The following is a 26231-nucleotide window of genomic DNA, read 5'->3' as shown; positions in this document are numbered from 1 at the left end:
GCAGACCCCATGGCATTGGCTTCTTTCTCATCTTTGCATGATGAGGGGATTGCGGGTCCACCTAACCCAGTTCTTCAGGATGAAGCTAAGTCTCAGCAGGAGCTGTTGAAAAGAGTTGCCTCTAACTTGGGGCTCCATGCGGAAGAGCTAGAGGAACTATTCAATGTCCTCTGCTCTACAGCACCGGCCAGGGTGGCACTGCCCCTGCATGACGGGGTGTCAAAGATCACAAATGCCCTGTGGCAGACCCTCTCATCCGTGCCCCTCAAGAGCACAGAAAGAAAATACTTTGTGCCAGCTAAGGGTCATGAGTACCTCTATACCCACCTGTCCCCATGCTCCCTGGTAGTAATGGCCGTTAATGAGCGGGAGAGGCAAGGCCAACCGGGAGCTACACCTAAAAATAAGGACTCAAAGAGGCTGGATTTGTTCAGACGCAAGGTGGTGAGAGTGTTAATGGACAATACGGCCTTGATGTTCTACTTTAACAGGCAAGAGGGAACACACTTGTTGGCTGTCTGTCAAGAGGCTTTCCATTTGTGGAATTTCTGCATCAAGTACACAATCCACCTGGAGGCCTGTCACCTCCCTGGGTTCAGGAACACGCTGGCAGATTGCCTCAGAAGGTCCTTTTTTTTTTCACCACGAGTGGTCACTCCAGCTGGAGGTAGCTCGATCGCTCTTCCAGAGGTGGGGAACTCCCCAGGTGGACCTATTCACCACCAGACAGAATAGGAAATGTCATTGGTTGTGTTCCCTGCAGGGTTTGGGCAGGGACTCTCTCTCCGACGCCTTCCTACTATCGTGGTCCGGGGGTCTGATATACGTGTTCCTGCCGATCCCGCTCATTAGCAGAGTCCTGTCAAAGATTGAGACAAGGCCCAAGTCATCATGATTGCTCTGGCGTGGCTGTGCCAACATTAGTTCGGCATGCTGATGGACTTGGCGGCAACCCTTCCTGCCCCTTTCCCAACTGACCAGATCTGATTTCACAAAATCATGGGTGCCTCCTACACCTCCAACCTCACCTCCCTCCACCTCACGGAGTGGATGCTGCGTGGTTGAACCTGGAGAAGCGGGCCTGCTCTAACGAGATCTAGTAAGTCTTCCTGGAAAGCAGGAAGCCTTCCACCAGAGCACCCTACCTGGCCAAATGGATGAAGTTCTCCCACTGGGCCTCTGAGCATCTCTCCATCGCGCTCCTCTTTACCATCTATCTTAGATTACCTGCTTCATCTTAAGAACCAGAGGCTGGCCTTCTCTTCCATCAGCCTGCACCTTGTGGCCATCTCTGCTTTCCACCCTCCAATCCAAGGTCAGATGGTGTTCTCGCATGATATGTCGATCAGATTCCTGAGAGGCCTCGAGAGGCTCTTTGCGCTGGTCCGGGGTCCTGTCCCACAGTGGGACCTTAACTTGGTTCTTTCTATGCTCATGGGCCCATCCTTTGAGCTTATGGTTTCCTGCTCCCTTTCCTACTTATCATGGAAGGTCACTTTCTTTGTGGTGATAACATCGGTGAGATGAGCATCGGAGATTAAAGCCCTGACATCGGAGCTGCCATACACGGTGTTCTACAAGGACAAAGTTCAACTGCGACCCATCCAGCCTTTCTGACGAAAATGATGTCTTCCTTCCATGTCGACCATGACATCTTCCTCCCAGTGTTTTGTCACAAGCCGCACATCATTAGTGAGAGAAGGCAGCTGCACGTCCTGGAGGCTAGATGTGCCTTGGTGTTTTACCTGGAGTGTACCAAGCCCTTCCGCAGGTCAACCCAGCTCTTCATCATGACAACAGACAGGATGAAGGGCCTTCCAGTGTCCTCGCAGAGGATTTCCAATTGGATCATCTCCTGCATCCGGACCTGTTACAAGCTGGCACAGGTCCCACTGCCGCTGATCGTGAGGGCCTGTTCGACCAGAGCCCAGGTGTCCTCGGCTGCCTTCCTGGTGCATATTCCCATCCAGGACATTTCCAGGCCCCGACATGGTCTTCGGTTCACACATTCATGGTGCATTACACCATCACTCAGCAGGCCAGAGATGATGCTAGGTTTGGCAGAGCTGTGTTGCAATCTACACATCCATGAATTCCTATCTGCCGCCATTGGTACTGCTTGGGAGTCACCTAATATGGAATGGACATGAGCAAGCACTCAAAGAAGAAAAGACGGTTACCTGTTCCGTAACTGGTGTTCTTTGAGCTGTGTTGCTCGTGTCCATTCCATGGCCCACCCTCCTCCCCCACTGTCAGAGTTTCCGGCAAGAAGGAACTGAGGGTGGGGTAGCCGGTGGCACCCCTTATACCGCAGCATGTGTACAGCACTCCAGAGGGCACCAGAGCTGGTCCCCTATGGATACTACTGAGGGAAAAACTTCCAGCACTGGTGCATGTGGCAAGCACACACACCTAATATGGAATGGATATGAGCAACACATCTCAAAGAACACCAGTTACAGAACAGGTAATTCTTTTCTCTCAGGCTTTGATTTTACACAAAGTCTGGACATTGCTCTTTGCCTATGGAGAGAATTAATGATGTGTTGTCTCACTCTTTAATAAGTTATGACTTTCTGAGAAATACCTAGATGTGGTCTACACTTCCGACCTATATCAATATAACTACATCACTCAGGGATGTGAAAAATCCACATCTCTGAGCAATGTAGTTATACCAACCCACTTCCGTGTTTAGACAGCAGAAGAGCTTCACCGCCAACATAGCTACCACCTCTCATTGGGGCGGAGGGGGAAATTAACTACGCTGATGGGAGAGCTCTCTCCCATCGGCTTAGAGAGTCTTCATTAAAGTGCTTGGTGGTGCAGTTGAGCAGATGCAGTGTTTTAAGTAAATTAAATCCAAAGTATATTGTTTCCAAAATTTATTGTGAGTCCAGTTTAATATCTCATAGATACTTGAACTGTTTGTAATGGGACAAAATAATTTGTTTAAGGGCAGGTGGGCTCTGTTTGGTATATCACCGATAACCTAAACAGTTTAGAATAGGGGAAAATAAGCAATTTAAACTAAATTCTATGAAATTGAAGAAAATATTTCAATAGTTACTTTGAGGGAGCCATTTAAGAAGTTGTCTTGAGGCAGGCCAGTTATGAATATTAAAGTTCTTAAATCCAATTAAACACCACTGTTTCTCTGTTTGTCAATATTTAACTCTTGTCTTCTTCACAGGAATACATTGTTTATCTGTTTGGTGATTAACAGGAGAAAAGTTAGTATCTTAAATTACAACAGCATTTCCATATCCCAACAAAATTATTACACTAATTTTAAAATCTAATCCTTTGGCAGTGTCTTAATTAACTTCCCCTCACCAATCCATGGTGAAGTCTTGGAGGCTTTCCTGGGGCTACTCTCTTCTTGCGTCTTGTCCATTTTTAGCTGTCTGCGGCAGCTTTCTTTCGAAGATGGCCAGAATAAATTGATAACCAACATCTGTGTTTGAGCATGGTATCAGGGAGCATCTGAGATAGGTATTCCAGAGGGCTTTTTTTTTTTTTTTAAATACCCTTCTTCCTATTTTCACAAAATGAGAGGACAACCTATTTCTTTCAAGAGTGTTTGGATTCCAGGATGGTTGAAATTATTCTCTCATTGACTCCATTCCTTGGGGGTTGGCTTAAGTGACACTGTCCGCTCCTGAATATGTAGTCTGCCAGTGCTGACCTGAATTTATGGGCTAGTTTATTATGGCTCGCCACTGATCTGATCAGAAGATAGTTTAGGTTCTTGTCCCAATTCAGGCTACAGGGTTAGAGAACACAGAGTTCAGTATTGTGAGAGGACTCTTGAGGTGTATGGCAAGGACACTTAAACTCAGGAGAATACCAAATTGTTAATATCTTTATTAAAATGAATACATGCTACAAAACACAGAGTCACAAAGGAGAAATACAATTCTGTGACCCCTGATGGTAACATCTCTATTCTAAAAGGCTACTTAAACTAGCATACTCGCATTCTTCCCTGAAGACCTGGTAGTAGGAGACAGAGGACCAGCCTCGTCTCTGACATGCCTGATGAATTCGATGGTCCAGGCTTCCCAAGTTGGTAGGATTAGGTTTGAGTGTTGAGTAGCTAAGATGTAGTGCAAAGCTGAGCTGATAGCTTGACAGAAGATAGGCAAAAGCACCCCCTGGCATGGTTGTATACCTGCTTATAGGGTCCCCAGTACTGCCCACTGTTGGAATCTAGGCCCTACCTACCATGCCCAAATCTTATTTTCTCACCCAAGTAAATCTTCGGGTACACTTACTCTATAGGTTAACATGTTATGAGATGTATTCATATGTATTAATCAATTTGCTCATTCCTGAAACCTTTACCCTTGGCTTAACTCATGACTTTCATGTTCTGCGGTGTGCCCTGCGGTTATCGGTAACCGGTAGGCCATTTACTTATGCCAAAGATTACAAACACTCATACTGACTTGCTCTAGCTAATCATACAGGATACAGGCCTGTAGGTTGCTTGCATTACAGCCAACTATTATGAATAACCATGAATAACTCTTATGAATACAATTAACTGGAATTCAACATAAACAAACCCTAAGAAAATAATATGATTCACTAATAGTATATGAGAACAAAATAATATGAATCAGACCAATGAAGAAAATAAATTATGTAATATAGCACCAGTCTACCTCATGAATGTGCAACCCTCTTCTAATTTCCTTTATTCTTCTTGTGGCAGGAAAGCATCAGATAACGTTTAAAGTTAGTTTTAACTCTTTTAATTCAGTCCATTTTCTGAGATAGTCCTTTTATTTTATTAGAGTTCAACAGGAAATGAAATTCTGTTTTTAAGAAATCTAGTATTCTTTATAGTAGAAAATCTTTTATTTCTGTAGTCTTTTTTTAAAAAAATTCAATAATTCTTGAAGAGTCTTTAGCTTAAATAGTTAAGGGAGTTGGTTCTTTATAACATTTTTGGAGAGAAAACACTTCTTCTGTTTCTAAGGTAGGAGAGGTAGTTGCTTGAACAATGCTCATAATTAATTAATTCCCCATTAATGTACGTATTCCGTACTTAAATGGCTTCTTACAATATTACTTAGTTTAGCAAGATCATTAAATTCCACATTGGTGCATAAAGCATTTTACTATTTAGATAGAAATGATATTAGGAATATTATGTTAGGAGCTTAGCATTTAGCTAACATATCTGTAAGTATGCATTTCACAAAGATGTTTGCCATTTCAGCATTTAAGAAATCAACAAAGGGTTTAAAACATTTCCAACTACACTTGTTTTCACACAGGCAGAGATTTTTCTTGCAAAAGGTGGGAGTTGACGGAGGCCCACCTTACCCCTTGACTTTTATAGTTTGATAAGCATCTTCAGTATTACTTCTTTTTGAAATCCTTTTGACCAAATTGCATTAACAGTTGCAGGTTTTGGAATTAAAATGCCTATCAAGTATTCTGTACAAAGCATCAATCACAATAACTAAACTTTTATGACCTTTGGATGGGCTAGCATTTACTTCACTGCTCTTCTCCTAGTGCCTAAAAAACAACTTCATAGAAAGGCATATGGAGACCCAGAATTCAGTCATCGAGGATTTTCAGCAAGGATCAACCTCCGCTCAATCAAGTCCAAATAGAACAAAAGGAATGAACTTAATTCCTAAGTACCAACTGTTTAACATCTTATAATGATAAAGAAACATAATAATTTAATTTCTGCTACATAACAAGGCTACCATATAATCCACATACATTATCTTCACAGTTACACATGAACATAAATAAAAAACCCAAATGAAATCTAAACAGGCCAGTCCCCACAGAAACACAGCAAGAAGAAACTCAAAGTCCCCAAAAGCTTAAATTGAGTTCACCTGAGTCTCAATTACAGTCTTTGATCAACAAAATCTATACAGTCTGCTTAGCCAAAAGCACTGCAACAACATCTTCCCTCCACTTGCTGTAGAAATCTCTAGCTGGAATCCATGCAGACTCTTCCTCCACCTCTGCTGAAATCACTCTGTTAGCTAGTCAGCTAATTAATTAATCAACCACTCAGATTAAGTATATAGATTTAAAAAACCCTGTTACAAGAAAAATACGACCTGAGAATAGCAAATTATAAATGACTCATTCGACATCATTACATTTAAATTGGAAAAAAGGTTGGTGAATCATACCAGTTGAGAGAATTTAACTAAAATCAAATAACATTGCAAGTATACAATAAAAATAAAATATATTAGTTTTCTCTCCCAATTTTCCCTTTCCATAGTTAACACTGCGAGGGTTTCCCTGTTGGAGTATTAACAATATCATTAAGCTCCTGCAAAATTTTTCAGAGTTAGGGGAAAACAGCCTGCTCTCTGCTCCTGTGGCCCAGCTTCTCCCAGCACATGCAGAGGACATGGCCTTTTGCAAAGCAGTTGCCCTGACTATTTGCCCTTAGTGGAGCCTGAGTCCAGCTACCAGGAACCTATTGAGCATATCCAATAGTAGTAGTTTTGTAATAAAAAAATAATATAAAGTGAGCACTATACACTTTATATTCTATATTGTAATTTAAATAAATATATTTGAAAATGTAGAAAAACTTCCAAAATATTTATAATAAATTTAAATTGGTATTCTGTTAAATTTTAACAGTGTGATTAAAACTGTGATTAATCACAGCTATTTTTTAATCTAGTTAATTTGTGTTGTGTTAATCGCTTGAGTTCACTGTGATTAATTGACAGCCTCTAGTTCATATAATTAAATAAACAAAAACAAATATATCTGAGGTACCTTTTCCAAAGCACCATATGTATTAAAGTAATGATAAATATGCCTTATGCTTCAAGCAAGACCCAGGCAAGTATGGTGACAATTAAGTTATAAAAAAAAGTATTAATATAATTTCTGCATCAGTATTGAGGTCCCTTACCTAAAACAATTGTGGTGATCCAGTTTGACTTCCTACATATTACGGACCAAAGAACCTCACCCAGTCCTTCTGTATCAATTTAATAATTTACATTTGAGCTATGGCATATCATTTAGAAACGTATCCAGTGTTGAGCTAAGGACTTGAAGTAATGGAGAATCCTCCACGTCCCAAGATAAATTGTTCCAGTGGTTAATTACAGTAAAATTTGGACCTTTATTTCTAGTCTGAATTTGTCTAGCTTAAGCTGCCAAGCACTGGATCTTATGTCTTTTTCTGCAAGAATGAAGAGCTATCTGTTGTCACAAATCAATTTCCCTTGTTAGGTACTTGTCAACTATGATCAAGTCTTCTTTTGACTTTCTCTTAGACAAGCTAAATAGATTGAGCTTCTTTACTCTCCCACTATAAGGTATGTTTTCCAGACCGCGGGCTGAGGGATGTGCTGGCCGCGACTTCCCGCCACCCGCATTGGACTGGAGCGGCGAACCGCAGCCAGTGGGGGCCGCAATCGGCTGAACCTGCCAACACAGCAGGTAAACAAACTGGCTCGGCCCGCCAGGGTGCTTACCTGGCGAGCTGTGTGCCAGAGGTTGCCAACCCCTGATGTATCCCATATTTTGGCAGGAGGTCAAGGGTTATAAGCATTGGATTCTATGGACTTGGGAATGGATTACAATAGCAGTGAAATGTAACAGAAAGCATTATCTGTAATTATGAACTGGAACAGGAGTACTGTAATTGGGTCTAAAAGAAAGCAGGTGACTATGTGAGTGCTGGGGTAAAGAAATATTTCTTTAAGGGATAATTATTGATATGAAAATACAGACCACCAATAAAAAACATAGTGATGATGGTAAATTATAGTATTTTCTTAGTTCTCTTATCAGTACTCTAAGTATGCATTCCTGAAGCATTCTTTTTTTTTTTTTTTTTTTTTTTTAAAGGATGGCCAGACCACTAAATTATTATCTGGGAGTACATTTTCTTTGTGGGCAGATCTTCACTTTCCTTTTCCTTACAGAGTGACTTGATATGTCTGTGGACAGAAAAATTGGTACAAGAGGGCTTTCCTACCCTATCTTCCTAAGCAGAAATTAGTGTCCATTAACAGTCATAAAAATATTTGATGACTAATGTGACTGATGTGGCAGTTTCTTGTAATGTGTTTGGGAGAGCTTAACTATATTAAGTTTATGTATCATTGTGGGCCAGGGGATTGTCTGGAAATTCCATGGAGGAGGGTAATCACAGCTACTCCAGGAATTAATAACAGTGTGGGATGATTAAGCAAATTCACTCAGGTTGTAACACCTCAGAGAGGTACCAGCACCTGGAGACATTTGCATGTAATGGTTCAGACTGGATTCTCCAGAGGCCAACAGACAAAGAAAGGACTTCTGGATTAATAGTCTGAGTTTAAACTGACTCAAGGCCTTCTTTCTGATCCTGCAAAAGACAGGCTCTTCTGTCCAAGTGGAGGGGTGGGGTTGAAAGGATTGACATCTGCCAGAGCCATTGTTGGAGCTGGGGTGATCTCTGGTAAGTTTATTAGCAAGCATGTAGGTTCTGTTGTTTTTAATGTTTTCTCTGTAATGCTTTTATCTCAGGAACAAATGTACTTGCATAGAAAGGACCGTGTTGTAACTTACAAGAGTGACCGTTTTGGCAGTCTGGCATGCTGAGGAACTCAGTGTAGGCAGGGAGATGTACAGCCTGGAAAGCCCCAATCAAAAAGGAAAGAGACATGGGTCTCCACCAGAGAAAGGTGATAACTGAGGAACCATAAGCCTAAAATGGTTACCCTTGCTGGACCATGAGGGGGAAATAGAGATACAGTTGCCCTAAACTATGATAACTAAGTTGGAGTAAAACAAATATCACAAGGTGCCCAAAGCTTCACTGAACTGTGAGGTGATGAAAAAAGCTGTTACCGAAATATCGGGTCCACCTAGCTGAGAGCCAATAACAGCCAGACAGGGATAAGGAAGAGTTGCTTTATTCTGCAGAAGAAAGGAGAGCTTTGCACCTTAGTACAAAAACTCTGTCTTACACACATTTTACAGATCCTTTATACACATTCAGACAAAGGTCCTTGCAGTGTTAACACTTGATTGGTGGTTGTCAGACCCGTGCTTTTGCTATCTGGTCAGTGAAAACTGGCTTGGGACCAGCTCCAACTACCTTAAGGCCTTGAAGGGAAGACAGTTGAAAAGTTCAGGCTACTGTGTACTTGAAGTGTCTGCTTCCCACTAATGGCCACTGGTTGACATAAAGGCTGTTCTGTTAAGGGGGGGGGGGGATCACTAGTAACTTTCACAAGCTATTATGGTTTTTAGTATCGAAGGGAGTATCAAGTATAGCATTGATGAAAATAAGATGATGTGAGAGAGGGCAGAGCCAGAAGGGATGAATATACAAAAAGGCAGTTTCAATACTGTGCAAGGGAAAGATACCAAATTCGTAAGACTCATCAAGGTGATTACTTTGTGAGACATTTTTGGACTAGTAATTTAGTGTGATTTAAGGATTTTTGCAATCAAAAGAGGGGCTGAAGATAGGTAGCTAAACTATACAGTAATTCTTAAAGAAATCCCAGATGGAAATCAAAATATTTTAATATTAATCTTACTGTGGAAATATCAGCTCACCATAAAATCACCTGGTAAGAACAAAATTTTCCGTTTTGCTATGATAATTTAAATATAATTAAATATGCTAACATTCTATTTCTACAATTAAATAAAATGTGTATGTATGTTCCTAGAATTTTTAATAGATCCACGTTATAGAAGAGCTACTAGCTGCATTTTATATGTTGTTATATTTATATATTTTTAGTATATATATTTATATATCTTATTATTTGCTACTGTGCATCTAACTTCTGTGTAAAGTAACAGTCATTATAGTGTTTCTCAAAGTCTTTGTCTAGATTAGGAAAATAATTTGAGGTTAGGCCAAGGTTAACAAATATGAGTTTCCTAACCCCAGGCTAATCACAACATTTTCCACAGCATACACAAGTCTACGTACCTTTCATCTTCAATTTACTTGACTGAAGTCAGATATAGGGTAGAAGGTACTGACCTTCATTTTTACACTCGAGAAAAGTTAAGGTTAGTTAATGTTTCACATCCTCAACAGCCTCATTTCCTATTCTAGACAAAGGTAAAATGTGTCATCGTTATCGTTCCGAATACATTTTCAAAATAAGGTAAAATTTTATAAATGAATTGGTGCATTTCGTTTGTCAGGGCGGAATAGAAAAATGTAATTTAAAAAAATTGTCTCCCTGCTTCAATTCAATCCAATTAACACCTAAATGTAGGTTTTTGTATTATCTGACAACATTTATGATTTGGAGCGGGGACAGGTACAAAGAATACCACCCTTCTCCCCACAATAACAACCAGACTTCCTGATTGCAACATTTCTGTGAATCAAAAAATATTTTTTTCTTATTTGGACTTAAATACTCCAGTGCAGCATTTGCACCAAAAGCATTGCAGCATGGTGCTAATACATGAAAACCAAAAAGTGAAACTGCCTACAAACAAAAGTGAAATTGGTGGCGTGATCTATTTTTATTTTCCTAAATGAGTGAAATGCAAAAGGTAATTCAGCATTATTGGTAAAAATTAAACTGGATATACTCAAAGCTTTAACACTGTACATTGACATTGCTAGGATAGGTAAGGATTTTTTTTTTATTTTGTTAATGTCTCTTTAATTATTTACTTTACTATACTTACTTTCATCTGTTACACTGAACCAAAATATATATAAACAAAATATATATGTATATATATATTTCCCTCCAGTTCATATCCATTGCGTGTTGTTCAAGATTCTAAGAGGTCAATTAATCTTTTGTAAATCTTAGTCTGCAGTTACAAAATAGCAACTTCCCTTTATTTTTTGTGGCAAATGAAATACACAGATATGTTTCCAATTGCTTAATTTATATTCAGAAAATTAGAAATAACATCTTTATACATTGCAAAACACCATTCCCTTAATAAAATTGATTTTATTAAATCGCACTGGCTGGTATTTCCTACTCAACAAGTTCCTGCTGATTCCTTTAAAAAAGGGAGTACGTTTTTTTTCCATGTAATCTTCTTAAGGTCACAGATGTATAGAGGCCTAAAGGAGTAAAATAATTGACTGACAGTTTAAAAGGGAAATGCCAGTTGACTTCCTTAAAACTACTTGGCAGAAGATAAAAGCCTTCTGGCATGTAATTAATTTTGAAATGGAAATTTTTCCAAACCATTTTTCCAAACTTCCAGTTACAATAATAATAACTGGGCTGATGTGTCTGTTTGTGTGACAGAACAGCATGTCATCTCTATAAAGTGCCAAATTTAGTTTTGTGTTTTTGCTATCCTATAGAAATCTATTGCTTTCCGGAGAGCTTTAGTTAGTGGTTCACTGGAGAGGGCAAAAAGCAGTGGAAACAAGGGACATCCCTGTCTGCCACCTCTGCATAAAAAGAAAACCTTTGACCAGCATCCATTAGTTTTTCTGTTAAGGGATGCATAGAATCCTTGCACCTATTTAGTGACCAATTTACATAGTCCAAATTTATTGAGACACTATAACCTTTATGCAGATTTAACCCTATCTCAAAATTCTTCGACACTGAATGACGAGGCAGGTAGACTTCACTTATAATCTATATTTTTTTCTGTATATAACTGATGATGTCAAACATTGCACAATAAATTAATTAATACCCTCTTGCTAGGTCCAGGCTATGAAGTAGATTTAGTCCAATAGATGTTACTTCACTAATATATGTTTGTCCCCCTGTAATTAAATGCGGTTGTAAGACTTATAGTTTTAGATTTTAATTCTCTCAATGTAACGGTATAGGGCATTTTTATAAGGGCCCCTTGTGGGTCACAGTAAATATACATAGAAAAGAAGAGCCAGTTTGTGTTTTCTGTATTGAACTGAACCCTAATTCTAACAGGTCCAGATTGTCAAGTTTTAGTAGCAGTGGATCTTCATGTACTGTTAAAGGATCTAATTATCCCATAGGCAAAGTGGAATGGGAATCCAAATAATCTTTTAAAATTATGCTCATTTTTTTTGATACCGTGATAAAAACAATAACATTTTTATCTGTTTGTACAACCCCCTGTTCTGCTACTCAATAGCACTTATGTTAGAAACACATTGTTCTCCAATATGTTAAGCCAGGGGTTGGCAACCTCTGGCACGCGGCTCACCAGGGTAAGCACCCTAGTGGGCTGGGCCAGTTGTTTACCTGCCGCATCCGCAGATTTGGCCGATCACGGCTCCCACTGGCCACAGTTCGCTGCTCCGGGCCAATGGGGGCTGCGGGAAGTGGCGCGGGCCAAGGGATGTGCTTACCCTGGCAAGCCGCGGGCCAGAGGTTGCTGACCCCTGTGTTAGGCCAATATTTTCCCAACTTTGTTACCTTGCTTCTAAAGTTTGTGAGGTGTGAAAGAAGGTTGTTACATGAGTTCCCCCAAGAACTTAATTTTGGACATATTTAGCTGTGTCAAGTTCTAAGCATGCTGCCAAAACCACTCTACTAAAAGATTCTATTTTCTGCATCACTGTTATGCTATTCTGAATCTTTTTGCTCCTCTGTGGGATGGAGGGTAATTGCACACCTCAGAAATGAAGTGTCTGTCTTTTAAACGAACGTTATCTTATAGACAGGCAATTATCATTACAGATAATTTGAATTTTAAATTATTAAAAATTCCTTCTTGACCTTAAAATCGTTCTTGATTTTAAAAAAATTAATGGAAGCATTATCTGAAATAGTAATAGTAACTATTCCTTTAAATTGAAATCAGTAACGGGGGCGGGGAAAACACTTGAAGCAAGGGGAGGGATAGCTCAGTGTTGTGAGTTCAATCCTTGAGGGGACCACTTAGGGATCTGGAGCAAAAATCAGTACTTGGTCCTGCTAGTGAAAGCAGGGTGCTGGACTCAATGACCTTTTGGGGTCCCTTCCAGATCTATGAGATGGGTATATCTCCATATATTTATTTATTTATAGTTTGTGGAATTATATATAATAGTGTTCCCCGGGGTCAAATGAATGTCCACAGTGTCACAATTCCTCCTCTCTCTTATTCCCCTACTGGAAGTAAGCTTTATCAGCCCCATAATGATAGCACATTATTTATACCTGCACACCAACTCATCCATATTGAGAGGGCAGAGTCAAGACTGTCTTCTCTTTCTCCCCGCCTTCCCATGCCCTGCTCAGTTGTGTGGTAGAGAGCATGGTGGCCCAACAGCAGCTGCTCTCCCCACCTGGCACAGACTAGTGGTATGGGTTCCCATCTGAAGGAAATAATGGGGTGCCTAATGCCCCGTTACTCCTTTCCATGGGTATTAAAGGTGGTTCAAGATTGAGCCCTTGCATTTTTATAGCCATGAGCATTCTCTAAACTTTAAACAATTTGTAATTTATTTATTTAGATGTGGGACATATTCAGATGGCTGGAAAAAGACACAGATTATACTTCTTTTAAATATAGACCCAAAGTGTAATTTTTTTATTACATGACATCCAGAACTGTGTGCTTAATATTTTTGGAGTTTTATAATATTATCCTGAAATAATTTTTATAATTACGTTTGTGTGTTTATGCCCACATATATATCTGTTCTACCTGATGCTGCATCATGCATCTCGGTCATCTATTAAATGGACTTGTCTGTTTTTTTTTTACTTCCTCTCAAATTTTTTGGCTCTTAAAAATATGAATCCCTTCAAATGAAAGCAAGGGTCTGCCAAGATCCAAATGTAGTGTAGGAAGTTACAGGGCAGATCTGTGTGAGAGATACTTACACCATGCCCATGCCCTGCAACATCCCAGCTGTTCTGCTGCTGGTTACTTTGCTGTTCATAGTTGTTAATTATAAGAAGTTATATGGTGGCTTTGTAGCAGAATTGCATTATTCAAATCTAGCATGTGGTATGCTACTGATTCTTTATTGTACATTTCTTACTTTGGATAATAAACCTTCTATATTTGTTAGTATGTACTTAAATGCCTTGCTTGCTTGTGGCCTTAAACTGAAACCCCACCAAAATAATTTCATAATTGGCAGAAAATTTTCAGAAAATGACAAAACAACAACAGTGTTTCCAGATACTTAAAAATGTAAATCCACAGCAAGTAAACTCAAAAAACAACTGTTTTATAAATTTAAAACGTTAAATTTATAGTAATTACATCAGATACTGTTATGTAAGATACGAACAGACTATACAATAAATTAACAGTCTTCTTTTTCAGAATGACTACTTTAAAAATTATTCTGAAAATTCACCATTATAGAATTTCTGCCCATCCCTAAAACAGATACAGGAGTTGAATATAAAAATCTCCTCCAGGTTTTTATGCAGACATAAATATATGCCTCTGATGTGCCTCAAGGCAAACTGGTCTGTTTAATAGCTGACTGTCATCAGTTTAATAGGAAGTGTCCTCAAATCATGGGAAATTATGTTACCAATATGCACTCCAAATGCTCTTCAAAAACGTATTATATCCAGATTTAGTTTAATCTATCACTTACTTTGAGTGACAGTTTATACACTAAGTAATATAGTACTTTTCACATCAAAATAAATTGTAAATATAATGTTTTCATTTATGGAATATGAAAAATGGCTGTCATTATACCAGAGTGGAGAAAAATCTATTATTGTTTTAAGAAACAAACAAAAAAGGATTTTTTTCATTTTAATGGGATTTTTTTTAATTGTTTAAATTATAATATGAGATTTTCTTTTTAAAAATAAAACTTTTTAAAATGAAATCTCAATTTAATATACAATGTGTGTGATTGGAGTCCCAGAGGAGCCTACTGAGTTCACTCAATTAGGGTGAACTGCAAAAGAATGGGCCAGACAATCCCCAAAGCTGGTGGCTATTCCAATACGTAGATTTACCAAACCAGCACAAAACAACTTCTGTAATACCTTTATGGCTACCTAGAAGCCAACAACACAGTTCCCTTAAAGTAACCAAGCCTCAGGCCTCCACCCAGACACCCAAGTCAAATATGATGAGGATTAGTGAAAATCTTATTCATCATATAAGAAAGTTCTACTAATCCCAACGGAACTGACACATTACCTCCCAGGCTAATGAATATTCTAGAGCTTACCCAAATACACACATACAGCCAATTCTTATTACCTAAACTAAAATTTATTAAAAAAGAAAAGAGAGTGTTGGTTAAAAGATCAGTATACATGCAGACATGAGTACAATATTGGGGTTTAGATTCATAGCAGAGATTGTGAGCTTTGTAGTTGCAAAGAGTTCTTTCAGAATTGGTCCATAGGTTATAGTCCAAATTATATTCAGGGTGGTCCAGTTAGAACTGGGATCTCAATCTTGTGGTTTAAGCTTCCCCTGCATTGAAGCATCAAGCAGATCTAAGATGACAGGATCAGGACCCAAGGGTCTTTTATACAGTTTTCTAGCAGCCACTTGACCATACAGTCATGAGGGGAACAATAGGCTTTTGATGTAACCTTCTGTTTCCTAAACCTCACCAGTAATTAACTACATGGATTAACATAAATAATTTATCCATTAAGGAGTTTATCACAAACTTTAAAGAGACACATAGACAATGACATTATTGCACCCAAGATTCATCTAAATGTTAATATCCCCCTATGATCTCTGAATCAATAGCTATAGTGACAGACAGGAACTGTCTGTTTACATGGCAAACATTTAACCAGCTATAATTAAACACATACAATTAATATCACCAATTCTCTAACAATACAGGTTTGCACTTCGAAGTTCTAGCCTGTCTAGCAGAGAATGGCCCTAATTAGCATGCACATACTTTCTAACATGTCTTTAATGTTTGGCTTTGGGTCATTTAGCCTGCATGATGCTTAACCCTTTCTGGCCATGTGTTACGTTTTGTATAAGGTTTGTTGCAATTATATAACAGTGGTAGCAACAAAGGTTTGCATGGTTATATTTTAATTAGACAATGTCACAATGTGTTAAGGCCTAAACTACTTATTATCTCTTAAAATATGTAAATAAAAAATATGCTGACTCCATAAGCCTGTATCAAAAACTTTGAATTAAAGACTGCTTTTCTATATAAATAATTGGGGAAACACCTGACTTTTCAGGTCAAGTTTTATAAATATGGCACAGTAGGTCGGCCTAAATAATTCAGGAGGCGGTCTCATTTTCAAGAGACTTACGTGTGACTAGAAACTTAAGCTCCAGTCACTTTCAGTTAGGCATATTTGAAAATTTTCGCAGGCTGACCTGAAATACTCAGTTAATTCACTGACTATAGTTAATCCCTCATTTAATAAATCATTTTGTTGTAATTGTGAAACATGTTTTGATAAAAGAAGTTTTTGTATCCAAAACCTTTTAAGATTGTTTTGTTTAATACAAATAAATCTTATACGCTGCTTTGTGTGTTTAATTAAATTCCAGTTACCATTCTAATGAAGCTTAATACAAATCATGTGCAAAAACTTAATTATCTAGTAAATAAGGAATATATCATTCAGCATTTTCTAACATACTAAAAATGTTTGCAGTGTTGTTGTAGCTGTATTAGTCCAAGGACATAAGAGAGACAAGGTGGGTGAGATGAAATATTTTATTGGACCAGCGTCTCTTGGCAAAAGAGACAAGCTTTTGAGCTACACGGAGCTGAAGAAGAACTCTGTGTAGTTCAAAAGCTTGTCTCTTTCACCAACAGAAGTTCATACTAAAAATATACAGTTAATAAGAACCTGAAAATATTAAGTTATATAATTGCTTAAATAAATGTATATCATTCTAGTGTACCCTCCTAGGTAGCAAAAAGATGCACCAAATCTAGTGTAAATGCTCTATTTAGTTACAAATCAACATGTTTAATGATTATATCAGCTAGTGAGAATGCACCTTTCTTCAGAGAATAACTAAAGTACAAATGGAAAAGTTGATTACAATTAATTATTTAAATTTAGGCCTTCCACTTGGTGATTTAAATCATTAATTAAATCACTGATCTAAATAGGCTTGATTTAAATCAATGTACCCCACATTAAGCCCTTGATAACCCCTAAAGGAATTGCAAGTATTCTGGACCGCTTGTGTATGTCTACACTGCAGTTAGACACCCAGGGCTGGCGTGTGTCAGCTGACTCAGGCTCACGGGGCTCAGACTGCAGGTTAAACTCCACTGTAGACATCCAGGCTTGGGCTGCAGCCTCAGCTCTAGGACCCTGCATGGTGGGAGGGTCTCAGAACTCAGCATAGGCACCAGGTTCCACTGACACCTATGGCTACATGGTACAATGTGTTAACTTGAGACCGAATTCTAACTTGAGGTACACAGCTGCAACTCCCGTTAACTTTGGGAGAGTTGCAAATGAGTATATTGAGGACAGAATTTGCCGTTACTTTACAATTATTCTGTACTGCTGTATCTCAAAATGAACAGTGTGACTAGCTCTATTAAACTTGAAAAGACTACTTGAGAAGGAAGAATGGTCTCAAAACTTGCTAAAAAGTGCTGCTAATAAAGATGCTTTATACCCTTTTCATAAGACTAAGTAAAAAAAGTTGACAGAGGTTTTCAAGAACCCAGTTCCCAGTGAAAGTCCTGTTTTTCGTAAATAGTTTTATTGGACTAAGTGACGTACATCTGACTATAAAATAACATAAGCAGTGGTTCCAAATTTTTATACTCAGTTTGCTCCTTTTGATCATTTTCTGCAGGGACATGTGCAATGAATTGTGATTAATATCACTAAATAATTGGCCAGAAAAAAACAGGTTACCCTGAAGGATAATACATTTACTTACACAATGTATTTTTGTAGTGTTCTGTGTAATTTGACTTACAATTATAATTCTCAACTGTTAGCTGCTAGTACTTGGTATAGACTTGATTCAGCAAGGTAATAAGGATGTGTTAACTTTAAACACATGAGTAGTCCCACTGAAGTCAGTGGGGCCACTGATATGCTTACTTCCCTTGCTGACTCAAGGTCTATTTTAACAACAAGGAGTCTGGTGGCACCTTAAAGACTAACAGATTTATTTGGGCATAAGCTTTCGTGAGTAAAAACCTCACTTCTTCGGATGCGAAGAAGTGAGGTTTTTACTCACGAAAGCTTATGCCCAAATAAATCTGTTAGTCTTTAAGGTGCCACCAGACTCCTTGTTGTTAAAATAGACCTTGAGTCAGCAAGGGAAGTAAGCATATCAGTGGCCCCACTGACTTCAGTGGGACTACTCATGTGTTTAAAGTTAACACATCCTTATTACCTTGCTGAATCAAGTCTATACCAAGTACTAGCAGCTAACAGTTGAGAATTATAATTGTAAGTCAAATTACACAGAACACTACAAAAATACATTGTGTAAGTAAATGTATTATCCTTCAGGGTAACCTGTTTTTTTCTGGCCAATTATTTAGTGATATTAATCACAATTCATTGCACATGTCCCTGCAGAAAATGATCAAAAGGAGCNGGAATCTTTAACTCCCCCCCCCCCCCCTTTAAAGTGGCAGTTGTTCAAGCAAGTTGCCTTTGGGGAAAAATGAGTAGCTTCCTGCAGATCTTTTACCCACACTTTCATGTGAGTAGGTGTTTTGATGGAAGTACCACAGAGTATGATACATATTTCCCCGTGGCTTTGGGAATGATAATCTCAAGTTCAAACCTAGTTCTGTCCCTGTTAAACATGGTGTACTATTCCATTGCCACACCACATGTGTGAACGCCACTTGTTTTTCTAAACTAATCATAGAACTGCTGTATCTTTCGGTGTCTGACATGTTATTTCTTAAAACTCCATTCTTTGTATGTGAAGTAAATTGTTTGTGCCACAAATTAATTGTGCCAGTAATTGAAACACTGTGTTCTTTTTCTTTGTAGAACCAAAATCACAGTCTCATCCACAGCATCAAGTACAACACAGAGTGCTCAATATAGAGCAGAATGGTATAAAAGACTACAACCATCCAAGACATCTTCCTCGAAATGATACTAGACAGCCAAGAAATGAGAAACCTCCTCGTTTTCAAAGGGACATTCAGAATTCAAGACAGGTTTTGGAAGGTAGTGGCTTACCAAGAAACAGAGGTCCTGAAAAACACAGCTCTTTAGGACCAGAACAATGGACTGAAGATAAAAATAAGTGTGATAGACCTTATCCAAGGAATGATAGGCTAAAGGATATTGGTTATCCCGCAGCCACTCACCAGAGTGATGTTTCTTTTAAAAGGAGGGATAATGCTATGCAAAACAGACTAGGAAAAGGGGCTGCATTCATGGAATTGAGTGAGAATTCCAGTGTTCAAGATACCATAGATAATAATAATCAGAAACAAGGAAAAAAGGAAAACCAAATACATAATCCTGACAATTTTTATGATAGGAAAACACGAACAATAAGTAATGAAACGTTCAGTTTAAAAAATGAGCAACATTTTGGTATGAATATTGACTACCAGAATCCTATTAGAACTGAAAGTTTTAATGCTTTATCAAATGGAGATACTGAATATCCACAGAAAGGAAGACGAGTAGGACCTATTAAATCACCAGGACCCAATGTTGTTCCACCATTTGAAGACAAAATGTTGTATTATAACGCTGGTCCCAAAAGGAGATCTGGGCCCATCAAACCAGAAAAAATATTGGAACCATCTGTTCCTGTGGAGTATGGTAAAAGCTGGAGGCCAAGGGATGAATGTTTTGCTCTTTATTGGGAAGACAACAAGGTATGCCCCAGTCAAGTAGAAAAAAATGTAAATTGTATCTTTAAAAACAAAAGGGATGGTGGCTTTAATGTGCTGCCACAAAAAGAGAGAGAGAGAGTGTGTGTGTGTGTATGTGTGTGTGTGTGATTTCTTACTTGAGCTAGTATCTTGTTATCTAGGGCTGCACACATGAGGTACATGGTGTACTAAGCCTCGGGGAAGGGGAACTGAATTCCTTGCTCTCCAGAGTGATCTTTATGGTGATCAGATGATATTTTTGGTAGTAGGAGCAGCAGTCTGCAGCCCTTCTTGATATAGGTGAAGATCACATTGATCAGGGGAAAGGGTGCACCTCCCATGATGCCTGATGCCCATCCTCTTGGGGAAAGGAAACTTTATGAAGATTCTCCCTACTGTTTGACTTTTTTACATCACCAGGAGATTGTTTATTAGCTGAAATATTTCTAGAATGGTTTAATTATTTTTGTCCATGTTAAAAACCCAACAATTTTGTTGTCTTGACTTTAAAAGTATAAATATTTCCTTGTTTCATTTGAACTTTTTAATGTTTCCAATGCCTACTAGTTATTATTATTATGAGAAGAAATTTTCTTTTCTTTTCTCATTGTTACGGCCATTTTACATTATTTTTTTTCCCAATTGTTGATCTCAAGAGCTATTGCCATCCATCTTTTTTGTTTTTTTAATCCCCCCCTCCCCCGAGTTGTTTGATAATCTGAAAAGAAAAACTACATTCTTGTATGTGTTTTTTAATGTGGTTTTTTCATTGTTGATCTAACAGCTAATATTTCTAATGATTTCATTATGTCTATTTTTTTTAATCAGGTGTGATTTGTATTATTTTAATATTTTAAGCAGTCATTCCGCTTTATAAATGTTCAGAGTGGGAAGTAGCCAGAGCAGTTTTGGAAACGTTTACAATGTGATTTTTTTCTTTTAAATAAAGGAGCAACTAAGGTTTTTTATTTTTAATCTGCCTCTTTGGCTTATATGACTCAGAAAAATGGTCAGATGTTCATACATACATGTTTTCAGTCATGAAGACAGGTTAATATAGGGGGTTGCATGTTTCAAATATGTGTGCATATTTGGAACTGGTTCATATGTATCATGTACACTGATTATGGATGGAATTTTTTGCGAAAAATAATGTAATTATTGTGTGATGCTTGAATTGCTGGATTGTGGATAGTTAGGAACTTGCAAAATGTGCTAAGCAAGAACATTAATTCATTGCTTGTTATTGATGTAGTGTATCTTGGTGAAAATTAGCTACAAGAAATGTATTGATGCAGCACATATTTGTGGACTGGTGTGTGCCTGTGCTGTCTCCAATGGTTGTTTGGAAAGATCCTGTAGCCAGGTAGTCAAGTGCAGTGGTGATTGTAATTGCTATAGGAAACAATGATTTCTTCATGTTCAGCTCTATAAAGAGTGATAGGATATCCTCCAAAGATTTGTTTCAGTCTGGAGGTTATCTGAAGATAGATGCTTGATAGGGAGGATTAATTTAAGTGAACTGATTTGAACGTATTTCAGCTTAGTTCTGTTTGGAAGAAGGCTGAGGTTAGTTTGGCTCACCGCTGCTCTAAATCCCCTTTAAGATCCTTTCAGAAATGAAATAAAAGTGTATTTGTCCAAACTTCTTGCTTTGTTAGAGTTAGAAAAGTGAATCCCTACTCTCCTTCTAGAAAGGTAAAATAGTTGTCATCTTGATACCACTTTTCTGTCTCTGCATTTTAAACCCTAAATCACTTAGGTATTCTGTTGGTCTAGAAATGCTCTCACATTTTTGGTAATAACCTGTATGCTGAGTAAAAATTCCAAATGAATTGCTAAATCTTAGCTCTGTCCACTCACTATCTTTTTTCTATTATGTAAAAATGTCTAGATAATGATGGACACGTGAATTTGCATTTGGTTTGAAACTGACATGAGTTTCTAATATATGCATATTTGGTACAAACATTTTTTGAAAATTTAATAAATTGTTTAAAATATAACCTTTTAAAATGTTATTGATTTTCTTGCAATATTTAATCCAGTGTTTTATGACCCTTTGAAATTTCTCTTTAAGTTTTACCGGGCAGAAATTGAAGCTCTTCATTCTTCTGGAACAACTGCAGTTGTTAAATTCTGTGATTATGGAAACTATGAAGAGGTGCTACTAAGCAACATCAGGCCCATTCACGCAGAGGCATGGGTATGTGATAACAAATTGTATACAAAGATATAAACTACATTATTTCTATAAAATATGTAGCTTTAAACAGATGAGTCCTGCAAAGGGTGTAAATGTAAAAGCACTGTGTGGAAAAATACTTTAAAACTTAATAGATCTGCCTTAGTTGTTTAAATAAACACCCCTAGATAATAGAAAAGAATCCTGTGGTATTATTTTTCATGTATAATAAAATTAAATTGTATTGATTTGAAAACAAATAACATTATTTTCTTGTTAGAGAAACAGTGATTTGTATATGCAAAATGGGCATTTTATGTATATTTTATTCTCTCTCAAGTTTGTATTTACTCTATATATGGAATACCAAGTGATTGTCAAAATAAGATTTCTGATTCACTACCATGGCTATTGTGTTTCATTACATGTAAAGATTAGGAAAAGAGCCTTTCAAATATACAAATATATTCCAAACGTTTTTATTATGTGTATATGTATAGGTAAAAAAAATACAGATTTGTTTGTATCATTATTTTTCTTTTTTTGTTTTTTGTTTCAGTTATTTCTTCTTTGCCAAATATCATGCCAAAACTGTGATTACAGAGATTCGCTTAGAACGTATTGGCCTTATAGCATCTAATTTGTAAAAGGCTTTGGGAAATATACAATGCTACATTTGGGTAAAAAAAAAAAGAAAAAAGGAATAAAGAGTCATTTGTTCTTACTAAGGTTTTTATTTATTCTCTGAATAGATGTACAAAAGTTATTCTTCACTACCTATGTAACTAATTTCTTTTCTTATTATTGGGGGTGTCTGTGTCACCCCAAGAGATCTTAACTGTCATTAGTGTTTTTAATGGTCCTTACTTCCTAGACACTTCCTAATAGGCATGTTAGTATCCTGGAGACAGAATAGTCACCCAGTGTTCGCTGCCAGCTGTCTTTCATCTTGAGTTGTTACCTCTCGTTTTGTGGACCTCCCTTGTGGATTTTTTGTTTTTGTTTTGTTTGGCAACCCTACAGGAAATCTGAACCTTTTTCTAGTTTCTACATTAATATTCCTATGAAGTCTCAATATCTTATTTCCACTGGTCGAACTGCTACTTACCACCACTTGGGACACAGTTATTTCCCAACTCTTGACATTTCAAAATCTTTCACATGTAAGGTACCTCATTCCTTTCTCCCATCTTCTCTCTGAGTGTCACCACAAGTTGCTAGTTGGTCTCAAAGTGCTTATGGAGAAACCCTGAGATTTCACTATTTTGCTGCTCAGATATCCTTGCAGCTCTGAGTTTCTTGCACAAGAAAGCTATTTGCACTTTGTGCTTTACTTTTGTGTCCTGTTGCTAGATCTAATTCTCATTTTAAATACATGCCTCTTCAACTTCTCAACGCTTATTGGAATCTTGTTTTAATACTAGTAGATATCTTATAAGTTATTTTGTGACTTTTCTCTCTCTCTCAGGTTTTACACATTAACCAATGTAAGAGTGACTTAGGCAACATATACGGCAATGCAAAGTAAAGTTCTAATGCCTTGTGGTTCACCATAAGATTTGAGACTTTCTGGGACTTGGTTAATATGATCGAGCTTTTGCCTTCTCCAAATTGACTGCAGGGATTCCTTTTCTTCAACCATTTTCTGTTGTCAACTAGAGTGGCTATGTTCCATCCTTTAGAGGGATTGTCTGTGTTTGACTCTAGTCTTTCCACGTAATACTGGTCCTTGATACTCTGTATTGAAGATGTGCTGTTATGTGCTACATACAGCATCTTCTTTGTCCCATACTTCAACTCTGGTTCTGTAATAATGCTTGGTTCCCCACATTGTATTTAAAAGCATCCTTTGAAGCAAGGGTCAGTGCTGATAGGAGGAGCTTTAATGATTTGACTCTGTAGTCTATGCTGCAATAAGACCACAAGGCATATTCAATCTATTTTTCAGATTCCTTGTCACTGTTTTCTCCAAAACACTTTTTTGGTGCTTAGAAACTGAATCACACCCAAAATTTCTCAACATACATCTAAATAGATAAAGTACTCTGCAGGAGGATGATGCAAAAATGTTATGTCAGTCAGCAGCATAGTAGGAACCACTGAACTGAAGGCATATGAAAATCCAGTTTAATCACTGTGTTACTCTGTTTCTTTTGGCTGATCTCCTGTGTGACCACCCAAATGATGCTGAGATACTGCTGATATCCTGCTTTCCCCATTAGCATAACTATCAAACTGCTTATTGTAGAAGTGTGGTGATTCTTGATGTTATCAATCAGAAAAAGATTTTTCATTGTCAGTATAGATTTAGGACTGGACTGCTTTAGTGAAAGAATCTACTCTCTTTGCTGGGATGTAGACTAGATCCCATCTGCCTGATAATTCTGGAATCCCCTTTAATTTCCGCCTCATCTGAGGAAGTTAATGCAAGATGATCTGAAGGTTCCTAGAGCTATACATTACATGTGGAAATCTATTGCTGCAGAGTGATAGTCCTGTTGTAGCGTTCTTCCATTATCTCATTTTCTTTGGATCCTGGTATGTTTCTTTTAAAAAACCTCTCTGACAGCTAACATACTGATTGCTACCAAACCATTGGCATTAGTATACCAAATGTTACAGATCTAACTCTGATAGGTTACACAAGGTAAATAAAAGGGCTACTGAGTATTTTTTTTAAAGACCCAGTTAACAACTATCATTGTACTTGTCATGCAAAAATAATAAATCTTTATAGTTTTGCTTAGTTCTTGTAATATATGTATAAAAGCCCTGCAATCTGACTGTTTTAATAAAAAAAAAACATATTTTACTTTACATTATTTAAGAATTCTCTTAGTGTTCATCTCCTACACACAGTTTTGAAAATGTACCCTGGTTTTCCCTAAATGTAGCAGTGATCACTTAATGAAAATGTTATATTCCTGACAAAAAACACACCAAAAAAAGCCTTTGTAGAAATAACAATTGCTTGTTTTTCTATTAAAAGATGTAAAGTTATACTAGCAAACTGAAAAGCATGAAATGTTAAGGGGCTTCATGACTAAATTAATACTCTGTTGTGTGGAAAAATAAAATAAAGTGAAGATAATACTTTAAACCTAAAGTGTTAATTTTTTCCTCTAAGTTTTAGGATTATTTTTTCTTATTAATTACTACTGGCTTTCTTTCTAGCATAAGTGTTTACTTGGTCACTTCACTATGAAGATCATTTATTTATGTTCTCCTTTTCCTTCCTGTCATCCCTAGGTAATAATCTGGTAGGGTTTGCTCCTGGCTCTACAGATAATGTTTTAGCTTGTGGTTATAATTGCTTTTTTCCTGTAATGTAAAGAAAGGCAACACTGTGTCTTCCCCTACCTCCACACATGGTAATCTCATTCTGGTGCTTCTAGAGTCCAACTAGACTTAGGTTCATGGGAACTTTTCTCCATGCCTCTTTATTTAAATAATTGTAATTAAAAAGTAAAGTCTATAGTTTGTTTGTTATTAGTCTCTTCTTCCTGAATCCCACTGTACAATTCTGCATGGAGAGCAGTATGTGTCTCCTCACCATGAAGCAAGGAGGTAAAGAACTGTCAATCAAAATAAGTATAATGATGCTTTCTACACATTCTGTTGCTTTGTGAGGCATGGAATCCATTCATCACGTAATTTCTTGTTTTGGACTATCCAATATGGGGAGGTTGCGGAAGAGAAAGGAAAAGAGAAAGGAGTCTAAGGCTCCAGCTGCATTATTCTTGCTAGCATAAGTACTTCTTTTGGGGCAGGGTAGCAATCTTAATTCCAGGTGGTCTTGCTTCCAGCTTTCTGTCTCCTTCCTCACAGACCTGTAGGCACTTTAAAATTTCTGACCCTTTCTTAAAGCAGGCTGTATCTTTGGCCCTCTCCCGCAACAGTTTCTAGTGCTGGGTAAGTAAAAAAACCAAAAAAACACCACCACTTAGGGCCCTTCTCCAGTAACATTCCTCAGTTAGAGTAATGCACCGGGCAGGGCTTTCAGCTGCCTCTTCTACCTACACTCAATCATGCAGTTCTGTCTTGACTGGAGAAAACTTTAGCTGCAGGTTCTGAAAATCAATCTTTCTGGGGCTCAGGGCAACTCCACCTCTTCTCCGATTTCCCCCCCCCCCCCCAGATCTTCATTTATAGCAACTATGGATTCCTTAAAGGATCTGATTTTCTCTTTGTGTGCTAACGTATCTAATGCCTTAGCATCACACCACACTGCTTTCACAGCTTACATTTAGGCAGCAAGCCTGCCTGTTATGAATATTTAGGCAGGCAAAATGAATATGACTGAGACAACTTTATTGTCATTCTTTTATCTAACTACTGATG

General features: G+C 37.7%; 1 protein-coding gene across 2 annotated transcripts in view; it reads left to right on the top strand.

Annotated features, from left to right (window-relative positions):
• Positions 1-26231, top strand: part of TDRD3 (tudor domain containing 3) — a 285859-nt gene that overhangs the window by 216618 nt on the left and 43010 nt on the right. For both annotated transcript variants that reach the window (XM_034758382.1, XM_034758383.1), the window contains 2 exons: positions 18861-19708; positions 21786-21911. In XM_034758382.1, coding sequence (XP_034614273.1) covers positions 18861-19708; positions 21786-21911 — 974 coding nt within the window. The remainder of the gene's footprint in view (positions 1-18860; positions 19709-21785; positions 21912-26231) is intronic.

The sequence above is a fragment of the Trachemys scripta genome, chromosome 1, assembly GCF_013100865.1.
Source record: "Trachemys scripta elegans isolate TJP31775 chromosome 1, CAS_Tse_1.0, whole genome shotgun sequence".
Lineage (NCBI taxonomy): Eukaryota > Metazoa > Chordata > Testudines > Emydidae > Trachemys > Trachemys scripta.
The sequence above is the reverse complement of the archived record's forward strand: the minus strand, read 5'-3'. Positions and strand labels throughout refer to the sequence as shown.